The sequence below is a fragment of the Anticarsia gemmatalis genome, chromosome 13 (genome assembly GCF_050436995.1).
Source record: "Anticarsia gemmatalis isolate Benzon Research Colony breed Stoneville strain chromosome 13, ilAntGemm2 primary, whole genome shotgun sequence".
NCBI classification, from domain to species: Eukaryota; Metazoa; Arthropoda; class Insecta; order Lepidoptera; family Erebidae; genus Anticarsia; species Anticarsia gemmatalis.
In genome coordinates, this window is record NC_134757.1 from 1,363,588 (window position 1) to 1,382,665 (window position 19,078).

General features: G+C 33.5%; 1 protein-coding gene across 3 annotated transcripts; it reads right to left on the reverse strand.

Moving 5' to 3' along the window:
• Positions 1 to 18,974, reverse strand: LOC142977673 (SPRY domain-containing SOCS box protein 3-like). Of its 3 annotated transcripts, XM_076121746.1 has the most exons (7): positions 18,544 to 18,974; positions 15,275 to 15,468; positions 11,368 to 11,596; positions 10,686 to 10,916; positions 8,120 to 8,199; positions 2,531 to 2,632; positions 1 to 1,577 (listed from the first exon to the last, which is right to left on the reverse strand). In XM_076121746.1, exons 1-6 carry the CDS (start codon positions 18,674 to 18,676, stop codon positions 2,558 to 2,560), a joined length of 942 nt encoding a protein of 313 aa, XP_075977861.1. In that variant the 5' UTR covers positions 18,677 to 18,974; the 3' UTR covers positions 1 to 1,577; positions 2,531 to 2,557. The 3 variants fall into 3 exon arrangements, with proteins under 3 accessions (XP_075977861.1, XP_075977860.1, XP_075977862.1); XM_076121745.1 differs by lacking the exon at positions 2,531 to 2,632 and having other exon boundaries at positions 18,544 to 18,973; XM_076121747.1 differs by lacking the exons at positions 1 to 1,577; positions 2,531 to 2,632 and adding an exon at positions 3,000 to 3,785 and having other exon boundaries at positions 18,544 to 18,972.
• Positions 18,975 to 19,078: the final 104 nt, after the last annotated feature.

Below are 19,078 nucleotides of genomic sequence, written 5' to 3' on the forward strand. Positions count from 1 at the left end.
TTATTTCATAAAATTTAATTAAACACAATAATAAAATTAGTTTGAAATTATTATACATCATAAAACCTTTAAAAGTACGTAATAAAAACCAATATTTTAATTATCGTTACATTTTTCAACTCCCGTTGGTCTTAGCTCAGACATATACATATTATACATATACATTTTCTTTTTATAAAAGACAACTTATGCACTAGGAATAACTCCTGTGTTTCATTACATTGAAATAATATTAGCTATATAGCTCTTATGTTAAAGTAAAATACCATTACTCCTTACCAAGTAACGTCTCAGAAAGAGTTTAAAAATCAGTTTAACACTATCACCAAAATAAATTAATCTAATTATGCGTTTTGTGCAAGAAGAAATTCACGTTACACGTCACAAGTAAATCAATTAACATGCGAGTCAGTGACGTCACAATATCCATTCAGAAATACTTTTACAAACATACAAACATGGTTGCCAAATTACAACCATCGCAACTATTTAGGGATCACATAAATATTTGTTCCGTTTGGGAATCGAACCCGCGGCCCTTATACGCAGATGTTCAAATGTCTGTTGTATTTGTTTCGAATTTCCCAAATGTATAAAAGTATTTAAGACCTAACTTCCCCTTAATCCAAATCATCCAAATAAAAATGGATTAACGCCTTTACCTTAAAAAATAAATAACAAGTAATGGGGCAGTATAACTAAAGAATTATTTAGTCGATTATTATATAAGTATGAATAAAATTGTCTATTTATATTAGTTGCAGTAACTATGTATCTACGTGTGCTGTATTGTGTTTAGAACCATTAAAATATGAAATGTATATTGTAATTATTATTATTGAGATATGTATAAGTATAGAGTTATTAATGTTGGCACAAAATTTAGATGTCACTGGCTCAAATAAAAGTTGGTATAGTGATAATTCTATTCCCACAAATATCGATAAGAAAGTCTCTCTTATAAGGAGTCGTTTCGGCCCATTTCATGGCGACATTGGTCTTTAATTTTGAAACTCGTCTCGACTTTAAAGTCAGAAAGAGGGACAAAATTTTAACTATACCCAAATACATCTTATTTTTAAGTCATGTGAGGTTATTTACTACCACAATTATTGACTATCGAAAAATTTTATGAAAAGAGTAATCAGCGCCCCTAGCGTATTTCACTTCAAATATTTTTAAATGTCAAACGCTGAAATCGATGGTAAAGACTGTAGAAAATTGCACTACTGATATTGAAAATTGATTAAACATACAGATTGTCTATGATATTAAAAAGATGATTATCCCCCGGTTTCTGAGGCACATTTAGCGGTAGTTTATCTATTCAAATGCTCATGTTGTCATATAAGCTTAAACGCTATTGAATAGATAAACTACCGCTAAATGTGCCTCAAAACCGGGCATAAGAAATCCTACAGATTGTCTATTGTATTGAAACGACTATTGATATTGAGATTATATCCTTATAAACAGTTAGTTTATAACATGGGTACTTCGTCGTATATGAGCGCGATGCGGTGATCCACGTCCACGCTGTCTGAGTAGTACCCGTTAAATGCGAACGCGCTGCCCAACTGGAAACAAATAGAATATAATTTAATACATTTATTAGGTAACTATTGTACTTTAATTTTATATTTAGTGTAAGAATCAATAGCAAACTTAAACTAGAACTTAAAACTTATGTTTGAGAATAATTAAAAAAGGCAGTACCGTGGTCCGTACCTATCTATACTAATCTATACTAATATTATAAAGCTGAAGTTTGTTTGTTTGAACGCGCTAATCTCAAGAACTATTGGTCCGATTTGAAAAATTCTATCAGTGTTAGATAGCCCATTTATCGAGGAAGGCTACAGGCTATATATATCATCACGCTACGACCAAAAGGAGCAGAGTACCAGTAAAAAATGTTACAAAAGCGGGAAAAAATTTGACCCATTCTCTCTTATGTGACGCAAGCGAAGTTGCGCGGGTCAGCTAGTTCATAATAAAAGACGAAAAACCGTTCGTTAAAAAGTGCTGATTTCTAGATAGATTTGATATTCAATAGTCTACTGTGTCTGAGCCCACCAATATGTTTAGGAGTCGAAGTGGTCGCTATGGCCAAAATAGGTCGGAGAAATAATTATCACCACTAATGTCTGGAAGCGAAACAACTATATAACGCGAGTGAAACCGCGGGGCAATAGCTTTATTAAATACATGGGATCATTGTTTAAAAAAAAAAGATTTCTAGTTTTCAATGCGACGATTTAGACATTTATCTGTAAGAGTGGCAGGAAATAGCTAACGATAGAGACCGTTGGAGAAGTTTGGGGGAGACCTTTGCCCAACAATGGGACAGTAAGTATAGGTTAAAAAAAATGCGTTGCAAATTCTTACACACTTATATTATTAAGTTATCCCTCCACCTCTTATTGAAATATCAGCTAAAATCTATAAGAAAATCACAAGATTCATCTATCTATACTTCATGTGATTTTCCCATAATCTTAGCCGATATGTTTTAAGAGTAGTTCCTTACTAATGGGTGCAGAGGTTAGTTTCAGGTTTAAAACTCTAGGGCCCAGGTCACGCACGGGCCCAGGATCTCATCCTTGCACTGCACACATGCGTATGAATGGACCTTTAACACAATAAAATATGAAAAACGAACTTTTAAAATGAGGGTAGTACGAAAAATGCGATAGAAAATTCATTTGGACAAATTGAAAAGAAAAATAAAATTGACCCCTTACTATCCCACTGTTGGGCAAGGGTCTCCTCCCGAACAAGAGAGCATGTCTTGAGTCCACCACGCTTGCCAAGTGCGAGTTGTGGACTTATTTTAGTTTGATATGCAATCATTGTTGGTTAGTAATGATGAGCATCTTTAATTTTATTACCTTAGTTCCTAATTTTTAGCAGAGGAAAAAACAAATTTATTAAATTCTACCTAAGAGTTTAATCCTTGATGGCATGAAACAAAGCCTTGCTTTATTTAGGTATAAAATAAAAGTAATTTAATAAATTAAATAACATCGATTTATTTACAGTCTTCTCATTTAAACAATTAATCTACCTATACTAATATACAGAAAACATTTACATTGTCACTTAATTTAAATATCATTCCAAAAATAGTTTGTTATTCTTATAATTGAGTTAAAAAGCACCTACTTAATTTGAGCATTAATAAATTCGTCAACTATATTAATATGAGATTGTGAAAATAGTCGGATCCACACCAAAACATCTATCGCGCTTCGATCGCGTTCAGGAACGGTTGAAAGGAATTATCTACTACTGAAGATAGTTTGGTGTGGATTCGGCTAATAACAATGTCACAAGGTACACAATCATTTAAATTACTTATACAATATGAGTTACTAAACGAAAAATCAACTCACGGTGGTAGCGTAAAGCACAACCTTAATCTCATAGATACATACTTCCGAGTCATATTTCACGTCAAACTCAGTAAACATTTGAAAATACACAACAGATTAAAAAAAACCGACATCGAATTGCCTTTAATGCACCCAGTGCACTAACACACGGCAGAATGTAGAAACATGACTCAAATTAAAGTTATGCACATCTTTATCGCTATGATGCACTTAAGCGCTCCTTAAAATTGATAGATGTTTAAGTATTCTGCAGTTACTCATCTAGAATTAAAATTGTAACTAGAATTCATAAAGTATTTGATGACGTCATTAGTCAGCTGTTGATGACGTCACGGTGTAACGCTACCATCTTCTATGCCAGTGCTTCCTCTTCATACCGCTTGTCAGGGACTGAGGAAGAAACGCTACTGTTACATAAGATTTATGGTTTCTTTTAAACTTTCAGCATATTATTATTAGAGTCCCAATGAAAATATTATTAGAAAAGTCTGATTTAATTGAAGTCAATATTTCCAAATATATAAATATTCCCAAAATATCGTTTAAATTTGAATATTTTCATGCATAATATTCTGTTATCGAAGTCAAATCCCCAACACTGAGAAGCAGGTAAATGATAAATTATATTGTTTCTTTCTCAGCTTTGATTTCTCGTGGTATATTTACAGGCGCATGCAAAAACTCTTTGTGCTCTTCGCTATCATTTATATCGTAATTTTATGGAAATGGCTCCAGAATAAGTAATGGCCTCACTATTCGTTTTAAATCATGCAACTTAAGTCTTAACACCCTTGTCAATCGCATGCACAATATAATTAAAAACATACGCCTGTATTATTTACAATTCATACATACTTAGTATGCATAGATATAGAGCAGTGATAGCCGAGTGGTATAAATTGACACCTCCCACTCAAGTGGTCGCAGGTTCGAACCCGAGGCAACACACCAATGACTTTTCGAAGTTATGTGTGTATTAGAAATAATTATCACATGCTCCAACGGTGAAGGAAAAACATCGTGAGGAAACTTTGCATGCCTAAAATTTGTTTAATACATTTATTGAGGGCATGCAAAGTCCCCAACCCGCACTTGGCCAGCGTGGTGGACTCAAGGCCTAACCCCTCCCTCATTACGGTAGGGAACCCTTGCCCAGCAGTGGGAAATTAATGAGTTAAATTTATTTTATTTTTTATTTTACATACTTATATTACAATTTGTTCTCCTAAGTGTAGTGTATCAGCGCCTCTAGTGTAAGATAAAGGAACTATTCCTAATAGTGTATATAATAGTATACAAAGTTGTTTATGACGTTATTGCCTGAAGAAATTTATTAATAATGATTAATGTTAATACATACATACGTAAAATCACGCCTTCTCCCGATAGGGGTAGGCAGATACGATCCTTACAAACTGCCTTTGCTTCATTCACATCCATATATCTTGTCATGCAGGACTACCGATTTTGAGTACGCACCTAACCTTTTTGCAAGACATAAGACCGATTTAATCAACTTTAAATTCTTATATCGACAAAAAAATCAGTCTACACGTAATTATTTATAAGAATGTTTGTAATATAATAATCTTAATTGGTAATATACTTGTAGGTGTCTCATTAAGTGCAATAATAAGAGATAAAAATTACATTCATAATAACAGTAGGTGCTAATTATTATTACATTATATCATTGACTGTTCATTAAGTATATACAAAAATTGATAAATTGGTCATGTAGACGCTAATGGGCAGTTTTGCCAACTCATTTTATTCATCACATTTATTCTTACGCTTGCTGGAGTTTTATATAATAAGATAGTTTATACATCCGAGCGCTAGTTGCTTGAATAAGTGACGGACCATACATTCTATATGTATAATTATAAGAAATGTTGAGAAAATCTGTCAATTTTCCACTTGATAAACTAACCGATACTTATTCAGAAACTATGAAACTGGAACTATCCGGGACAATGTTTCAATCAACATGACACTTCTTCTTATCGTTTGGTTAGTGGCCAACCTAGTGTCAAAGTTGTTCAAGCCGCCCGAAGGCCTTTGACGTGGCTTAACAATTGTTATCTGAGAAGATAACAACCGGGACCGACTTTTAACGTGCCCTCCGAAGCACGGAGGGCAATATGACACTTAAGGATATCAGTAGTAAAAATCAAACTTAGATTTTTAGTACATGAGTACTTTAATATCTTACAAATTAATGTATTATGATAATTTATGAAGAGCCAGATTCTGTTTACGATAAGTTAATTACTTGAATTGACAAATAATAAATATATAGATTACTAGCTAACCCGGCAAACGTTGTTTTGCCATAAAAATTAAAAAAAAACATGGTCTAGCGGACAAAATTGTGAATCTAAACCATTCTCAGATCCCCTTCAACACACACAAAAAATTTCATCAAAATCGGTCCAGTCGTTTAAGAGAAGTTCAGTGACATACACACTTACAGAAGAATTATATATATAAAGATGATCTAATTTTACGATTGAAGGTTAATTCTACAACTCTATTACAATGTATTATTAATTATTCAATAAGTAACAAGTACTTATATAATTATAATTGATTGCAATAAGTGACAAGGTTACAATGTCAATCGGTTTAATGTAATTGATCTACTTTCAACTATATTATAAAATTAACACGTTTAGAATATACTAGAAATTAATATACTGATATAAATAGATAGCTTTTACTATATAATATAAATAGATATTTTTTACTAAATAATAAGTAATCAAATACATTCATTATAAATAGTTTTTACGAATATTATATTTCGACACAAATTAATGTACATATTATAGTGTTTTATACAAGAAAATAATCCTAAACATGAGTAAGTAAGTATAAATTATTTTCTCAGTCATTGAATTAATTTTATTTTGTAAATATGTTATCATTTATAACACTTAAAGGCCTACTAGCACTTATAAGGGTATATTCCCGGTGTCCACCCCCTGCTTGTCCACCCCGGGTGGACAGAGACACAAATCTTTTAAAAAGTTCTCGGTGTCCACCCCTGGGGGACAGTGAGAATTAATTTTAAATTATTTTCGCTGGCCACCCCGGGTGGACAAAGACACGAGTTTCATATTACTACTCTCGATGTTCACCGCCGGTGGACAAAGCCACTGCTTAAATAAACATTCTCAACGTCCACGCTTGCTGGAATTGGGTGTAAATAATTATAACAAAATTAATTAAGTAGGTATATAGTTTAATAATATTATCAACATCTTTTACTTTTGCAATCTACACAAATAATTCTCACAATAGGTATTAATTTACTTTTGCAATCTACACAAATAATTCTCACAATAGGTATTAATCAAAGTCACAAAAAAATCTTTACATCCTCATCCTTTCTAGAAATAAATCAATATTGAAGTCCCCATTGACAAGTCCCATTCGCATGTCGTGAATAAAATGATCACTTAAAATATATTTTTTTACGTTTATTGTTATAATAACTTATACCTTGGTTTAATAAGTGCCGCAACTTAGGGTCAATCAACATTATATGGGAAAACACACAACAGATAGTGTACCTACTTCTATTTACCCTAGAGATGTTGATAATATGATTAAACTATATACCTACTTAATTAATTTTGTTATAATTATTTACACCCAATTCCAGCAAGCGTGGACGTTGAGAATGTTTATTTAAGCAGTGGCTTTGTCCACCGGCGGTGAACATCGAGAGTAGTAATATGAAACTCGTGTCTTTGTCCACCCGGGGTGGCCAGCGGGAATAATTTAAAATTAATTCTCACTGTCCCCCAGGGGTGGACACCGAGAACTTTTTAAAAGATTTGTGTCTCTGTCCACCCAGGGTGGACACCGGGAATATACCCTTATAAGTGTATCAGACTATTTAAAATAAATCAATATTACAATGCAAGGCTTTGCTTCATAAATCCGTTCCTCCGTTGACCATTGTTAAAAGTACCACCCGTTCATGCATTTGACGAACAAAAAACAAACAACAAAACAAGTACAAACCGCAATAGTTTATAAACTTTACCTAATACTTATTTAGAAGTAGCGAAAACCGGACTTAAACATGCAATATAAAACCACACCATTCTTAAACTAGCATTTAAAGGTAATTTAGATTTTCACCAGGCATATTTTCAGCGTATATTATTCGTTAGATTGATGTGTCACATGGAAGCCGAATAGGAGTGTATACGTTAATGTGTATACGGGTGTATATGCAGTAACGTATACATTTCTCAAATAAGCATTTCATAAGCATCAGATATAAATACGTCCGTAGGTAACTAAAACGCCAAAAATACGCCTGGTGTGTAACGAATAGCGCCCCTTAAATTAATTATAACAAACACAAACTGAAATAACGATACGACCAGAATATACAGTTTTGAATATCAGACATAATTCATCGAAAACAACAAGTCAAAGTGAAATATGTTTTATTTCTAAACTTTTGACAAGTATTTGAAATCGTCATAGTATTTTAATAAATATATACAGACACGGCAGATAAATATTGAATTTCTAATACATTTTTTACAGCCGGCTGTTTGAATTCGCCTAGATATGTAACAAATACAAATCGTAATCTGTGTTCAACAAAATCATAATTTCTACAATATTTCGATATGTTTTTTATCTAAAATTCTAAATTGTATAGTCTGATCGTACTATCTAAATACAAAAGTACTCACCACATCACTAGCGTCGATTTTATCTTCTAACGTTGAGTTATCTGCCCTCGCTTCTCTTTCATCTGCATATAAAGCACATCCTGAAAATAAGACAAACAATAATTAGAAACAAATAATGTGAAGATACACTGTTACCTATTACTTAATCACTTCAGGACATAGTTATTATGATATTCAATCGCACGGAATATCACATACAACTATTTAATTTTAGCTGTAGCTCGATTCTCTACTACTATCGACTACTGACAACCGACCTGTCATCGAGAAATTATGTATGAAAATTTGACCAGCTCCTCTGACGGTCGTATAGGAACCAGTTTGGCAGTACATAATAAATGTCAAACTTTCGATACTCGACAGTAACGAACGAATGTATAGAATCGCGCTACTGATATTTGATATTTATAAAAACTTATTCGAAAAATAATTTTGAAATATTTACAAAATCAAAATCAATCTGCGGATATAAAATCAAGTCCTTATCTCAATCTTAAAAAACAAACATAAAATGTCGTAAGACTATGGTTCTCATAAAACGAAACGAAAAATATACATTTTCGAGAACATTTTTCTCAAAATTTTATTGCACAATTTGTTTACTCCTGAAACGATATCAATCGATACTCAATCTTATTTACATCCCCGTCCAAGGTGTTCTATATATAACATAGTTTTAAATATGATTATTATAATAACATTTTTATCTGTAGCCCAATTATAACCGACACACGAGGAGGCAGACTAAATAACGAGACCTTACAGATAATGATAACAGTCTCTTAGTGATAAATTGTTTGTTTTTTCCTGATTTTATTGTATATTTTGAATAAATCTTCGACATTCTATTAATTCAAGGTGCATTTTTGGACTCCATTTTGTTGTTGGTTTTTTAATTAGTAACGCCTATATTTATACTTTCTTAAACTTAATTTTTGATGACAATAATTCAAAACCTCATTCATTCAGAACTCATAATTTAACCAATTTTATGTAAATAATATAATAGCAATCATGACATCGCATTGTAAAAGTGCAAGATATCATTAAACTATAAAACACAGCCTGTTACAAACTTCAAATAAATAAACATCAGCCCTGTCAAATATTCGTTAATAATTAGGCCTTTAATTGACACCTAAATTAGACAATACTAGTATTGTTTAAATTTGGAAATTCCCCGTAAACATTTTAATCTCAGATTTTTATAAACACAGACATTGTCCTACATAATCTTATTATTTACTACACTGTCAAACTTTTCCGACATGTTAATCTTACAAACATAAACAATAATTTATTTAACATAGTATTGTGTTATCAGTGAACAAGTTTGTTGTAACGGTTCAGTTAAATTAGACTACCTACTAGTGATTGTCATGACTTATGCATCTGTCAATATCATGACTCTGAAATGTTTTTGGTAATGATTTATTTATATATGCTATCTTTTGAAAAATAATTAATATGGATTCGAAATCAGTTATTTTTTAATTAGGTCAAATATTAATTATTACTAATGTTTCAAGGAATTCTAGATTATACTTATTATAGTAGGGCCGCTGAGTTATTACCGATTTGACACATGACAAATTGACAATACTTGTAGTGAAGTGACTGAACCAGTAACCCTAATATCATTTTGAAACAGTTTGTTTTTAAATATTCTAGTATAGAGTGTAATTAAATAATAATAGTTAAAGACACAAGTTCTTCATTAGGTGGAGTATCCTTGATGAAATAAAATAAATATCCATATTCCTATATTCCATCAATATTCCTTGAAATAAAAATCATACCTATTCCAATGATTATTCGGACCGAATACTATTAAGCACATCACTATGAAAACTAGACGCACGAATCCGCACGATGTAACTTTATACAAGCGCGCCAAAAAACAAAAAATAAATGTTTTCATATTATTTACAAAATATTTTAAGTTTTGAAACAGTGTTTATTGGAACATTATTTAATTCTGATATTTTGACATAAAGTTTTATATTAAAGTGGTATTCTAAATCATTCGGCAAATGTGTCGCTCGTGCAAGGTTATATCGGTTAATTTAAAGAATAATCTGTCAAATCGGTAATTACTCAGCGGCCGTACTATAGGTGCCTTTACACACATGCTCTTTTGCGCGTGAAACAACAAAAGAAACAGCGCGCGCCGCGCTCATCTGTCAGATGGCGCGCTCTTCGCTCCCGTTTTCTTCGCACCTAATGATCTAGGTTTTCTAAAATAAAGTAAATGTATCAGACAGGCCGCCGTCAGCTGCATGGCTTGCAGTTCACTGATGCTCTAAACTCTACATTTTGTATATATCTTCGCCAACCGCGAACGTTACATACAAGGCTCTCTAATAAGTTGTCAGACTATAGTTTTAAAGCTTAGGTCCCTTGTCATCCCATCTTAAAAACATAACGAAACGAACTCTACAACTATATAACCTTCCAAAGTCTGTTGACTATGGTTCAGGCAGTATTAAATGCGACCTGAAGAAGCTGCTACGAACGAACTAACACAAGCCTTAGTACAAAAAATATATTTAAAAGCATATCTTACCTTCACCCGGCAGAGTCATCCAGAACTGCGACTTCAACTTATTCTTTAGCCCTGGAGGTAGGAACGGCTCTCCACACGTTGAAGCGCCTAGTATCTTAGCGGCATCCACGAGGAGTGAGGCTTGCCAGGAGCTGGAGTAGACCAGGCGTATGGATGACTGTGCTGCGGTGGAGCTCACCATCGGGATGAGGGTTGCTGTCGGGTGCCGCCGGAGGTTGAAGAAGGCTACTCCTGGAAGAAGATGAGGGTAGTTTAAAAATAGTGTTCGATAGAGCATATCTAGACACGGCGCGAGGACCCGAGCTGATTCCTAGTAAGGACAAAGTGCTATTGATTATATTGACTTTTTACAATTTACCTTACATTATTCACAATAGTAGTTTGAAGGTTGGTAATGTCCGGTTTATGGCTCGCCCCCACATGGGGACACCAACATTGTTGATGGTGAAACGTGGGCGTGTTTCATACACCACTACTTCGGGTATAACGGGCGTAATATGATAATATGTATGTAATTGTATGCAAGTACTTGGAAATGAACTGCTTTCTAGTTCTACCTAAAAGGAAGAACTTAAAAATTACCTGGCTCGTAAACAAACTCCGGCTTCTCTCGATAAATATTATTATAATTACACTTATAAAGGTTAGAAACTCATGGACTATTGCATAACAACACACTTACCCCTAGACTTCCTATTCAAGAAGAACTCAACAGTTCCCTGCCAGAAGTCCACTTTGACTCCTACAATGGTGCCCTTGCAGAAGCCGGGCCCGTCCCTGTAGACCTGGTCGCTGTGGCGCACGGCCCCGGTGTACGACAGCCCGTACGACTCGTCGTCCTGGCCCAGCAGCGATGTGAAACGGTAGCGGGAGCGCACTGTGTCCACCTTCCTTGTGCCTAGGCCGACCATCTGTGGGGAGAATACGCTGTAAGTAGCTGACTTGCATATGACAGTATTAATATGGTGAATCCGAAAATCAATGATGTAACTAAAAGCTATGAAAGAAGCCAAACACAAGTCCAAGGTTTGTTTTTATTGAGCCACGTTTTTAAGGTAGTTAGTACTTGTTAACTGTACCTTTTTCAAGGTAAATAGAGCATCCGGTGATATATACTTACCAATTTAAAAACATGTGTTATTTTAGTTACAGCTTGTTTATCAACATTGACATTGTGGCGGACTGCCAAATAGAAAAAGTAATGGTAACAAAATATCAAAATAATGGTACACGAGACTACATTACGCATTAGCATTGTATGCTAATACAAAGTGCTCTCTAATGGAGGACGATGCAGGGAAGGGGGGGGGAGCTCCCCCTTTACCTACCTACTGTAGTCAATGTCTAACGTCAACTGTTCGTGCATTCATTTATACTTCTAGTGGGAATAGGCAAAGACCAGAGAACGCCACTTGCTACGATCCTTAAAAACTTATTTTGCTCGGTATTTTTATCGGTGTTTTTCACAAAACACTTATAATTAACACTTAAAAATAAGAAAAAAGATTCACGTAAGAAGAAGATATGAAAGTAACTATGCTGATTGATCATACATTATTTACTAACTACGGTGCGATCATATTGCGATTGCCAGTCATCTTATATGATCACGAAGTCGTGTAAACCACGCTACCCTTGATCATACTATACACGCAAACCTACGGTTACTAGTTATTATCTTAGATAAACATTACGGGTTGGAAAAGTTATAAGAAAAGCAGGATTTCTTGACTGAAATAATTTATAGTGTAATTCGACTTTTTGTTTATTGATTTTCCAATGACAAAGATAAGCTTATAGAAATCAGAGATCTAGATTTATATCAACAAAAGAATTTTCAAAATCGATTCACTAGTTTCCGAGATTACCCCTTACAAACAAAGCAACAATGTCGTTTAGACTACTATAGTACTACAGACTTATCCTTATCGCAATTATCTATATACTTAGCTAACCTTTATCTACGGGTGAAATGATATACATATATAAGTAGTTAGATATCACTATCAATATCGTGTTATGTCAGGGGCAATAGATGGCCTCAAGGTGCCCTTCGAGTTGCATAGGAAAGTTGTATACGGAAGTTGATAAAGTGTCCCTACTTATCATTGATCGATTGTTAATCGAATCCACTTCTAATATAAAAACGAAGGTCTTTTTGTTGAGCCTTTTCGTCTAAATTACTAAACTGATTTAGATAAGGACAAAACAAAGAAAGAATAACACTATAGTTATATGGCTCAGAGAAAAACTATACTTTGTATAGGTACTTGTAAGTAACTGCACGTTTGGCGCATTGGTTTAAGCGGCCACCTCGCCGCAATAACCGCAGCGCCGCGTGTGGCGGGTTCGAATCCCACCAGGGACAAATATTTGTGTACTGAGCACGAGTACCTATTTGTTCTGAGTCTGGATGTTAATGTATCTATTTATGTATGTATTTAGAAGTATTTAAAAGTATACATATGTTTATCAGTTATTTGGTTACCATAGAACTCTGCTAAGTTTGGAATCAAATGACCGTGTGTGAGTTTTCCAAACACAATCTTTATTTTTCAACATTTTATAACAATACACACACATAGCTACAGTAATTTCAGAGAGAAATGCGTGAAAATGACTATCTTGATATCGTTAATTCCGTAGCATCTTTGGTATGCTGTTAGCGACCGGAAAAGTAGTCGCTAATTGACTTTTAATTCATAATCTTTTTTTAACAACTGTGTGTATTTACCGATAGTTGTCAATAGGTTTATTTTATAAAATTTCTACGTGTGCACATCGCAACAACTACAAATCGAAGTGTATAAAGCCGCATATGCACACTGGTATTACAGAAACGAAATTTTGAGTCTATTTTAAGCTTTCTAGGCATATTTTAGTATAAATTAACCAAGGAGATATTGTGGACTAGGGATTAAACGTAGACTACTATTTGAACAAAAATCATTATTTAGGGGCTGAAACCTTGTACGCTAGCTTAGCTGAGCGTGTTAGCTGGTGCCTAATAAGATAATAACTTGATTTATTCCTCAACCAATTTTAATCAGCATCTAAATACATAAAATAACTTAACTGTACATTCATTTTAATTTTCTGTGAAACCTGTGTCGAAATTTTAGGCATCCAAGATAAAATAAGTCGTGTTAATTCCCGTATCCTATTATATAATAATGTTTATGACAAACGCAGCAGTATAAAGATATGATTTAGGTCACTACTGCAAAGTCTAAAGCAAATTGCAAAAATAAAAACCCCCGTCATAGTTTAGTAAATATTGTAGTAAATACATGTACACAATGATTACTATGTGTTAAATACATGATAAGATAGTATAAGTGAACTGAAACAATGAGATGAAAGTTTATTGTAACGAATACATAGTAAGAGTTCTTTACTATTACTATTTACTATAGGCCTAGGGAAATAGACACATGTTTGTAGAGATTAATTTGTGTCTGACACAATTTTTATTTGAGTTTTTCCTGTTTATATCTAGTTTTTTTGTAAATATAAGATATTTTTTAGTTTATATTATTGATTACTTGTAACCGGCGGGCCTGTATGACAAGATGTATGGATGTGAATGAGGCAAAGGAAGTGTTATGGATCGTAGCAAGTAGTGTTGTTTGGTCTCTGTTTATGTCCGTGAAAATACGACGTGATTTTATGCATGTATTTAGTTTATTTTTCCACTTATTTTCTAAAGTTAGCGGTCAAGCTAATATAGTTGTGTAATGTGGCCCTAATACCTGCGTACGTCAGAACCGTTTGGTTACAATAAACGGCCACCCATCTTTCAAAAATCCGCGACAAAAGCTGCTGAACCTACCGATCATTAAAATGTTTTATCTTCCGCTTAAAAAGCTGATAAGATCCGTTTATTTGTATTTAGTTTATTATAATCTTTTTACAATTAGTAATGTTTGTTACTTTTATCATTTTCTGCAAATATTAATATAAACTTTTATTTTAATAGCATGTAGTGTTCCAACAAACAACAAGTGATTACATTTTACCACAAACCTCCCTACTTTCAGGCCTATAGTATCAGCTGATAATACTTTTGATTTATTATGATTGTTATACCATTAATTACATACTATCATGAGTATCATGTCTGTTATACCCGACGGTGTAGACAGAATGTATGGATGAAATACAAGTATTTAATACGTTAATTACATATACATTAATCCCAATGAATAGGTGAGCCTATTACTACCAAACTCCGGGCTACTATTCTAATTACTATTTTATTTGAATTACTTAATCCTTATATTATAAAGATGAAGAGTTTGTTTGTGTGTTTGTTTGAACGCGCTAATCCCAGGAACTTCTGGTCCGATTTGAAAAAATATTTCAGTGTTAGATAGCACATTTATCGAGGGAGGCAATAGGCTATATATCATCATGCTACGACCAATGGGAGCAGAGTTCCAGTAAAAAATTTTACAATAACGGAGAAAATTATGACCCATTCTCTCTTAGTTCATCATCAGCTAGTTTAATTCTAATTATTAAGAGACCCTGTCCCGGGAACTGAACACAAAACCCTAGTCCCTGCCGGCGTCTTTAGAGTTACTTACAATATCAGTTCCATATGGTTCTGTAAGCATCTTGATCTCCCAGTAGTAGTGATAATTATGTTCCAGCGCGACGTTGCCCCTCACGACGGCTGTGCCTGAGCTGTAGAACGGATGGAAGGTGACGTGGCGGGCGTTGTGCACCATCACCCAACTCGATTCCAGCGATGTTGGTGGTTCCCAGAACCATTCGTTACCTGAAACAATTTATTGAAATTAGCTTACTTGTATGATAGATGCGAAAATTTGGATGTTTAAATGTTCGGATGTTTGTCGAAATCGCGCCAAAAGTACTAGACAGATTGTAGTGAAATTGAGCTTGGGCAATCATTTCACACGGACAAAGTCGCGGGCAGAAGCTAGTATTTTCACAAGCTATGATAGCACAACTACCTAGTTATGCTATTCGTTGAGCATAGTTGTGTGTCATTAGTATGCATAACTATTTCCCGATAGACCATGTGGGAATTTTCCTGATATAGCTATCATACCGAAAATAGGGGATATTTTTTTACTGTCTAATCTTTAATTAAACATTATAATGCAGTAATTCACTTGCCTAATTGATATCAAAATTAGACTTTTTCCTAGTACCAGTATGCTCTTGAGATGACCTATGTAGGTATTTGTTTTTGAGCTAAAATTCTGTATTTGAGTCATTGATTTAGTCACAACAAAACAGTGTGGCATGTAAACAACTCTTTGCACATGGTTGTGCAATTAGCTGCATTTTTATTTATAAACAAAAAACATCCTGTTGCATATTTTAGTCAAAAAAAAAAGCTTGGCTTACAATTCCAGATTGCACAACTATTTGCAAGAGATTTTCAATTTTTTTTGTAAATAAAAAATCCATTGTGTTGTGATTGGCAGGGTCGCCATGTAGTGTGGGGTTCTGGGAGTATCAATAGAAACAACTGTCTTTGAGTTGTATACTTTTAATAATGAATGATCTTACATGCTTGCCTTACATTAATAGGGTGGAGGTGAGTAACACACACTACATTGGGAACTATTTCATGAAATCCAGATTTAGAAACTAGCTGTGCCAACTTTTCTATTAATCCTGAGTCCTGAGGAAGTCATACTTGAAATTGGAAGAATATTGTACAGTTCAACAACTTAGTAATGTTAAGAAGGTAAAAGCAACACTGCACTTTTATTCTAGATAATAATTTTTAATTTTACATATTTCCAAACTAAAGAAACTGTATCCAACAGGTCATTGTTAGTGGCATAATAATAATTATCCCTTACTAAACCCTTTAAATTCTCAATTTTGGATACTTCCACTAGCAGCAAACTTTGTATACAAGGCTCTGTACTAAATTGTTGGACTTCACATAAAACCTGGATCATTTATATAGGAAGTAATTTTACACAGATAAAGTCACAGCCGGAAGCCAGTTAAGCAACAATACATCTACATAATTTCATAAACCATACTTTTATCGCCAACAAACTGGTTGACAGTTTGGCGATTTTTGTATGTATTGTATAATGTGATGTATTATATGAATAAACGTTATAAAAAAAAAAAAAAAACAGAATTTCTCTTATTATCTTACATCAGTCTTTCCCAAAGTGGGCGATAACGCCCCCTTGTGGGCGATGGAGATCTAGAGGGGGGCGGTGAGGGGCTCAGAAAAAAATGAGGGGCGCTGAAGTGATTTACGGGGCGATATGAAACTTCAGTTACTTCTTATTTTAAAATTAATTGAAATTAAAATTCTCCTACTACACAAGTACACAATATCCATTTTTAGTTCACATTTTTATCCTATTTTGTTGTATGAATATAAACGTTCACAACGCTATTTATATCTTAATTAAGATATTTAGTTAGGTATCAAACACTGAAGAATATTCGTATCTTCAAGTGTCGCAAGTGAGATCCCCACCTCCGAAGACACAAACCGAACGCACGATTATTTATGTAGGGTACCTAATCTATCTCTCTGGTAAAAAAAAAGTCTTGTTTAGAAGATAGGTTTAATTAATCTCCAGGCGAAACTAATACATACGTTATTGAGGTTTATAAGGTGAAAAATAAATGGGGGCGCTACAAAATAACTGATTTTGAAAGTGGGCGTTAGATGAAAATAGTTTGGGAACCTCTGTCTTACATGAATAATGAACATTGTTATAATGTGTATCTTTATCTTCTGCTCAATAAGCATTTTTGTTGATTGACCACTCTTAGAATGTAACCGCTGGACCAATTAGAGTAATTAACCTACTTATACTGATTAACTGATAAACAGATTCTTTACTTTTATTATGAACACAATTTTATAGAACAAACTCTTATTAAAAGGATTATTTTAAGTACAAGCTTATGAAATGAACAAGCTTGTATTTTGAAAAAAAAAAGCTTTTTAGGGTCCCCTACATAATCTATTTCTCTAAGAGTCCAAGTTTGTTTCACCATTTTAGCATGAAATATTCAAAGACAAAGAAGGAACACACACACTCTCATTCATAATATTAAAAACAGGTTAATTTTTAAGTCAGTAATATGTTGTTACTACCCGACATTTGCATAGGTACGTACAATATGAATTTAAATTAATAATAATGGATGTTAATGCAACAATATGAATGATTGCATCATTTAAAACTGAGAGTTATATCATAATGTTCCTTTCTATATGATGACCTATGCCGACAACATCAATGATAGCATAATGAACCTCTATGGATCAAGAACTTGTTTTTATCTTATTTTTTTTATAGTTTAAAAAAAATTGTTTTGTAGGTAGTAATAGACTGTTAGCAACCTTTAGTAATGACTAGCTGACCTGAGAATCTCTGCTCACAAATATTGTTTGCATTTTTTTTTATGTTATTTTTACTCCATAAAAAAAAGTTATTGGTTGAGTCGCTTTATAGTTTTGCACTAGGTAACACATTTGGCGATTCATTTTCATAAATAAAGATTATAGTTCACATATCTACCTATGAGTTGAGAAAGCTGTTTTTCAGTTATTTTTCTTTGTTTCTAATTATATTTATTATACTTAGGTTTTAATATGACATTAAAAAAAAAACAGTATCACTATACAGATTTAAATGCGGTAATGTATTTCCTGGTTACAATACCATGAGTGGATAAGTATTTTATCAGATTGAATGATTAGAACCTTAACTTTACAAAAATATGTTCAGTATACAAGCTATGAACAGTCACCGCTTTTCCATTTTTATAGCTCGTTTTTAAGTGAATAATTAAGTTAATTAACATAAATGTAAATAAATTCAGTAGTACTTACAGTCAGGATATTCTCCGCACTCACAACCGCCAAGATTGTCCAGTGTTTTAGGTTTCCCATCATCAAAACATAAGCAATACGACTTGGCTAACTTCTGACGGTTCCTCGAATTCTTTGATTGAAATCTCGACATGATTTTATTATTTGTTGACTATTTGGAGATAATACGAAATTGTGGCAGCTGGATAATCACCCCGTAAGAAATTACGGGTGATGTTATTCTACACAATATCACTTTCAAACGTTTATAATGTATTTGTTTCTATAGTTTTAAGTTAAACTTTTCTTTCTACCACCAAAAACTTTATTCATCACAGACACAGCTGGATTTAAACACGTATTTATTATTCTCCGCAATAGACAAAAACAAACTGTTGAATTGACGTCTTGAATGCGTTTTGTACCCGTTTTCTGAATTATTTCACGATTGATTTGCTGTGGAGGGGGTATTTATACATTTAGTGTTCCGTTCAGAAATTAATGACGGCCTTCTATTTTGCGTTGAACACAAAATGAAACATAGTAATACATCCGA

Coding starts and splice junctions, on each gene's coding strand:
- LOC142977673 (XM_076121745.1), bottom strand. CDS start 18,676: ATGTCGAGATTTCAATCAAAGAATTCGAGGAACCGTCAGAAGTTAGCC. Junction 10,917..11,367: donor CTTGAATAGGAAGTCTAGGG/GTAAGTGTGTTG, acceptor ATCTTCTTCCAG/GAGTAGCCTTCTTCAACCTC. Junction 8,200..10,685: donor GATGACTCTGCCGGGTGAAG/GTAAGATATGCT, acceptor TCTTATTTTCAG/GATGTGCTTTATATGCAGAT.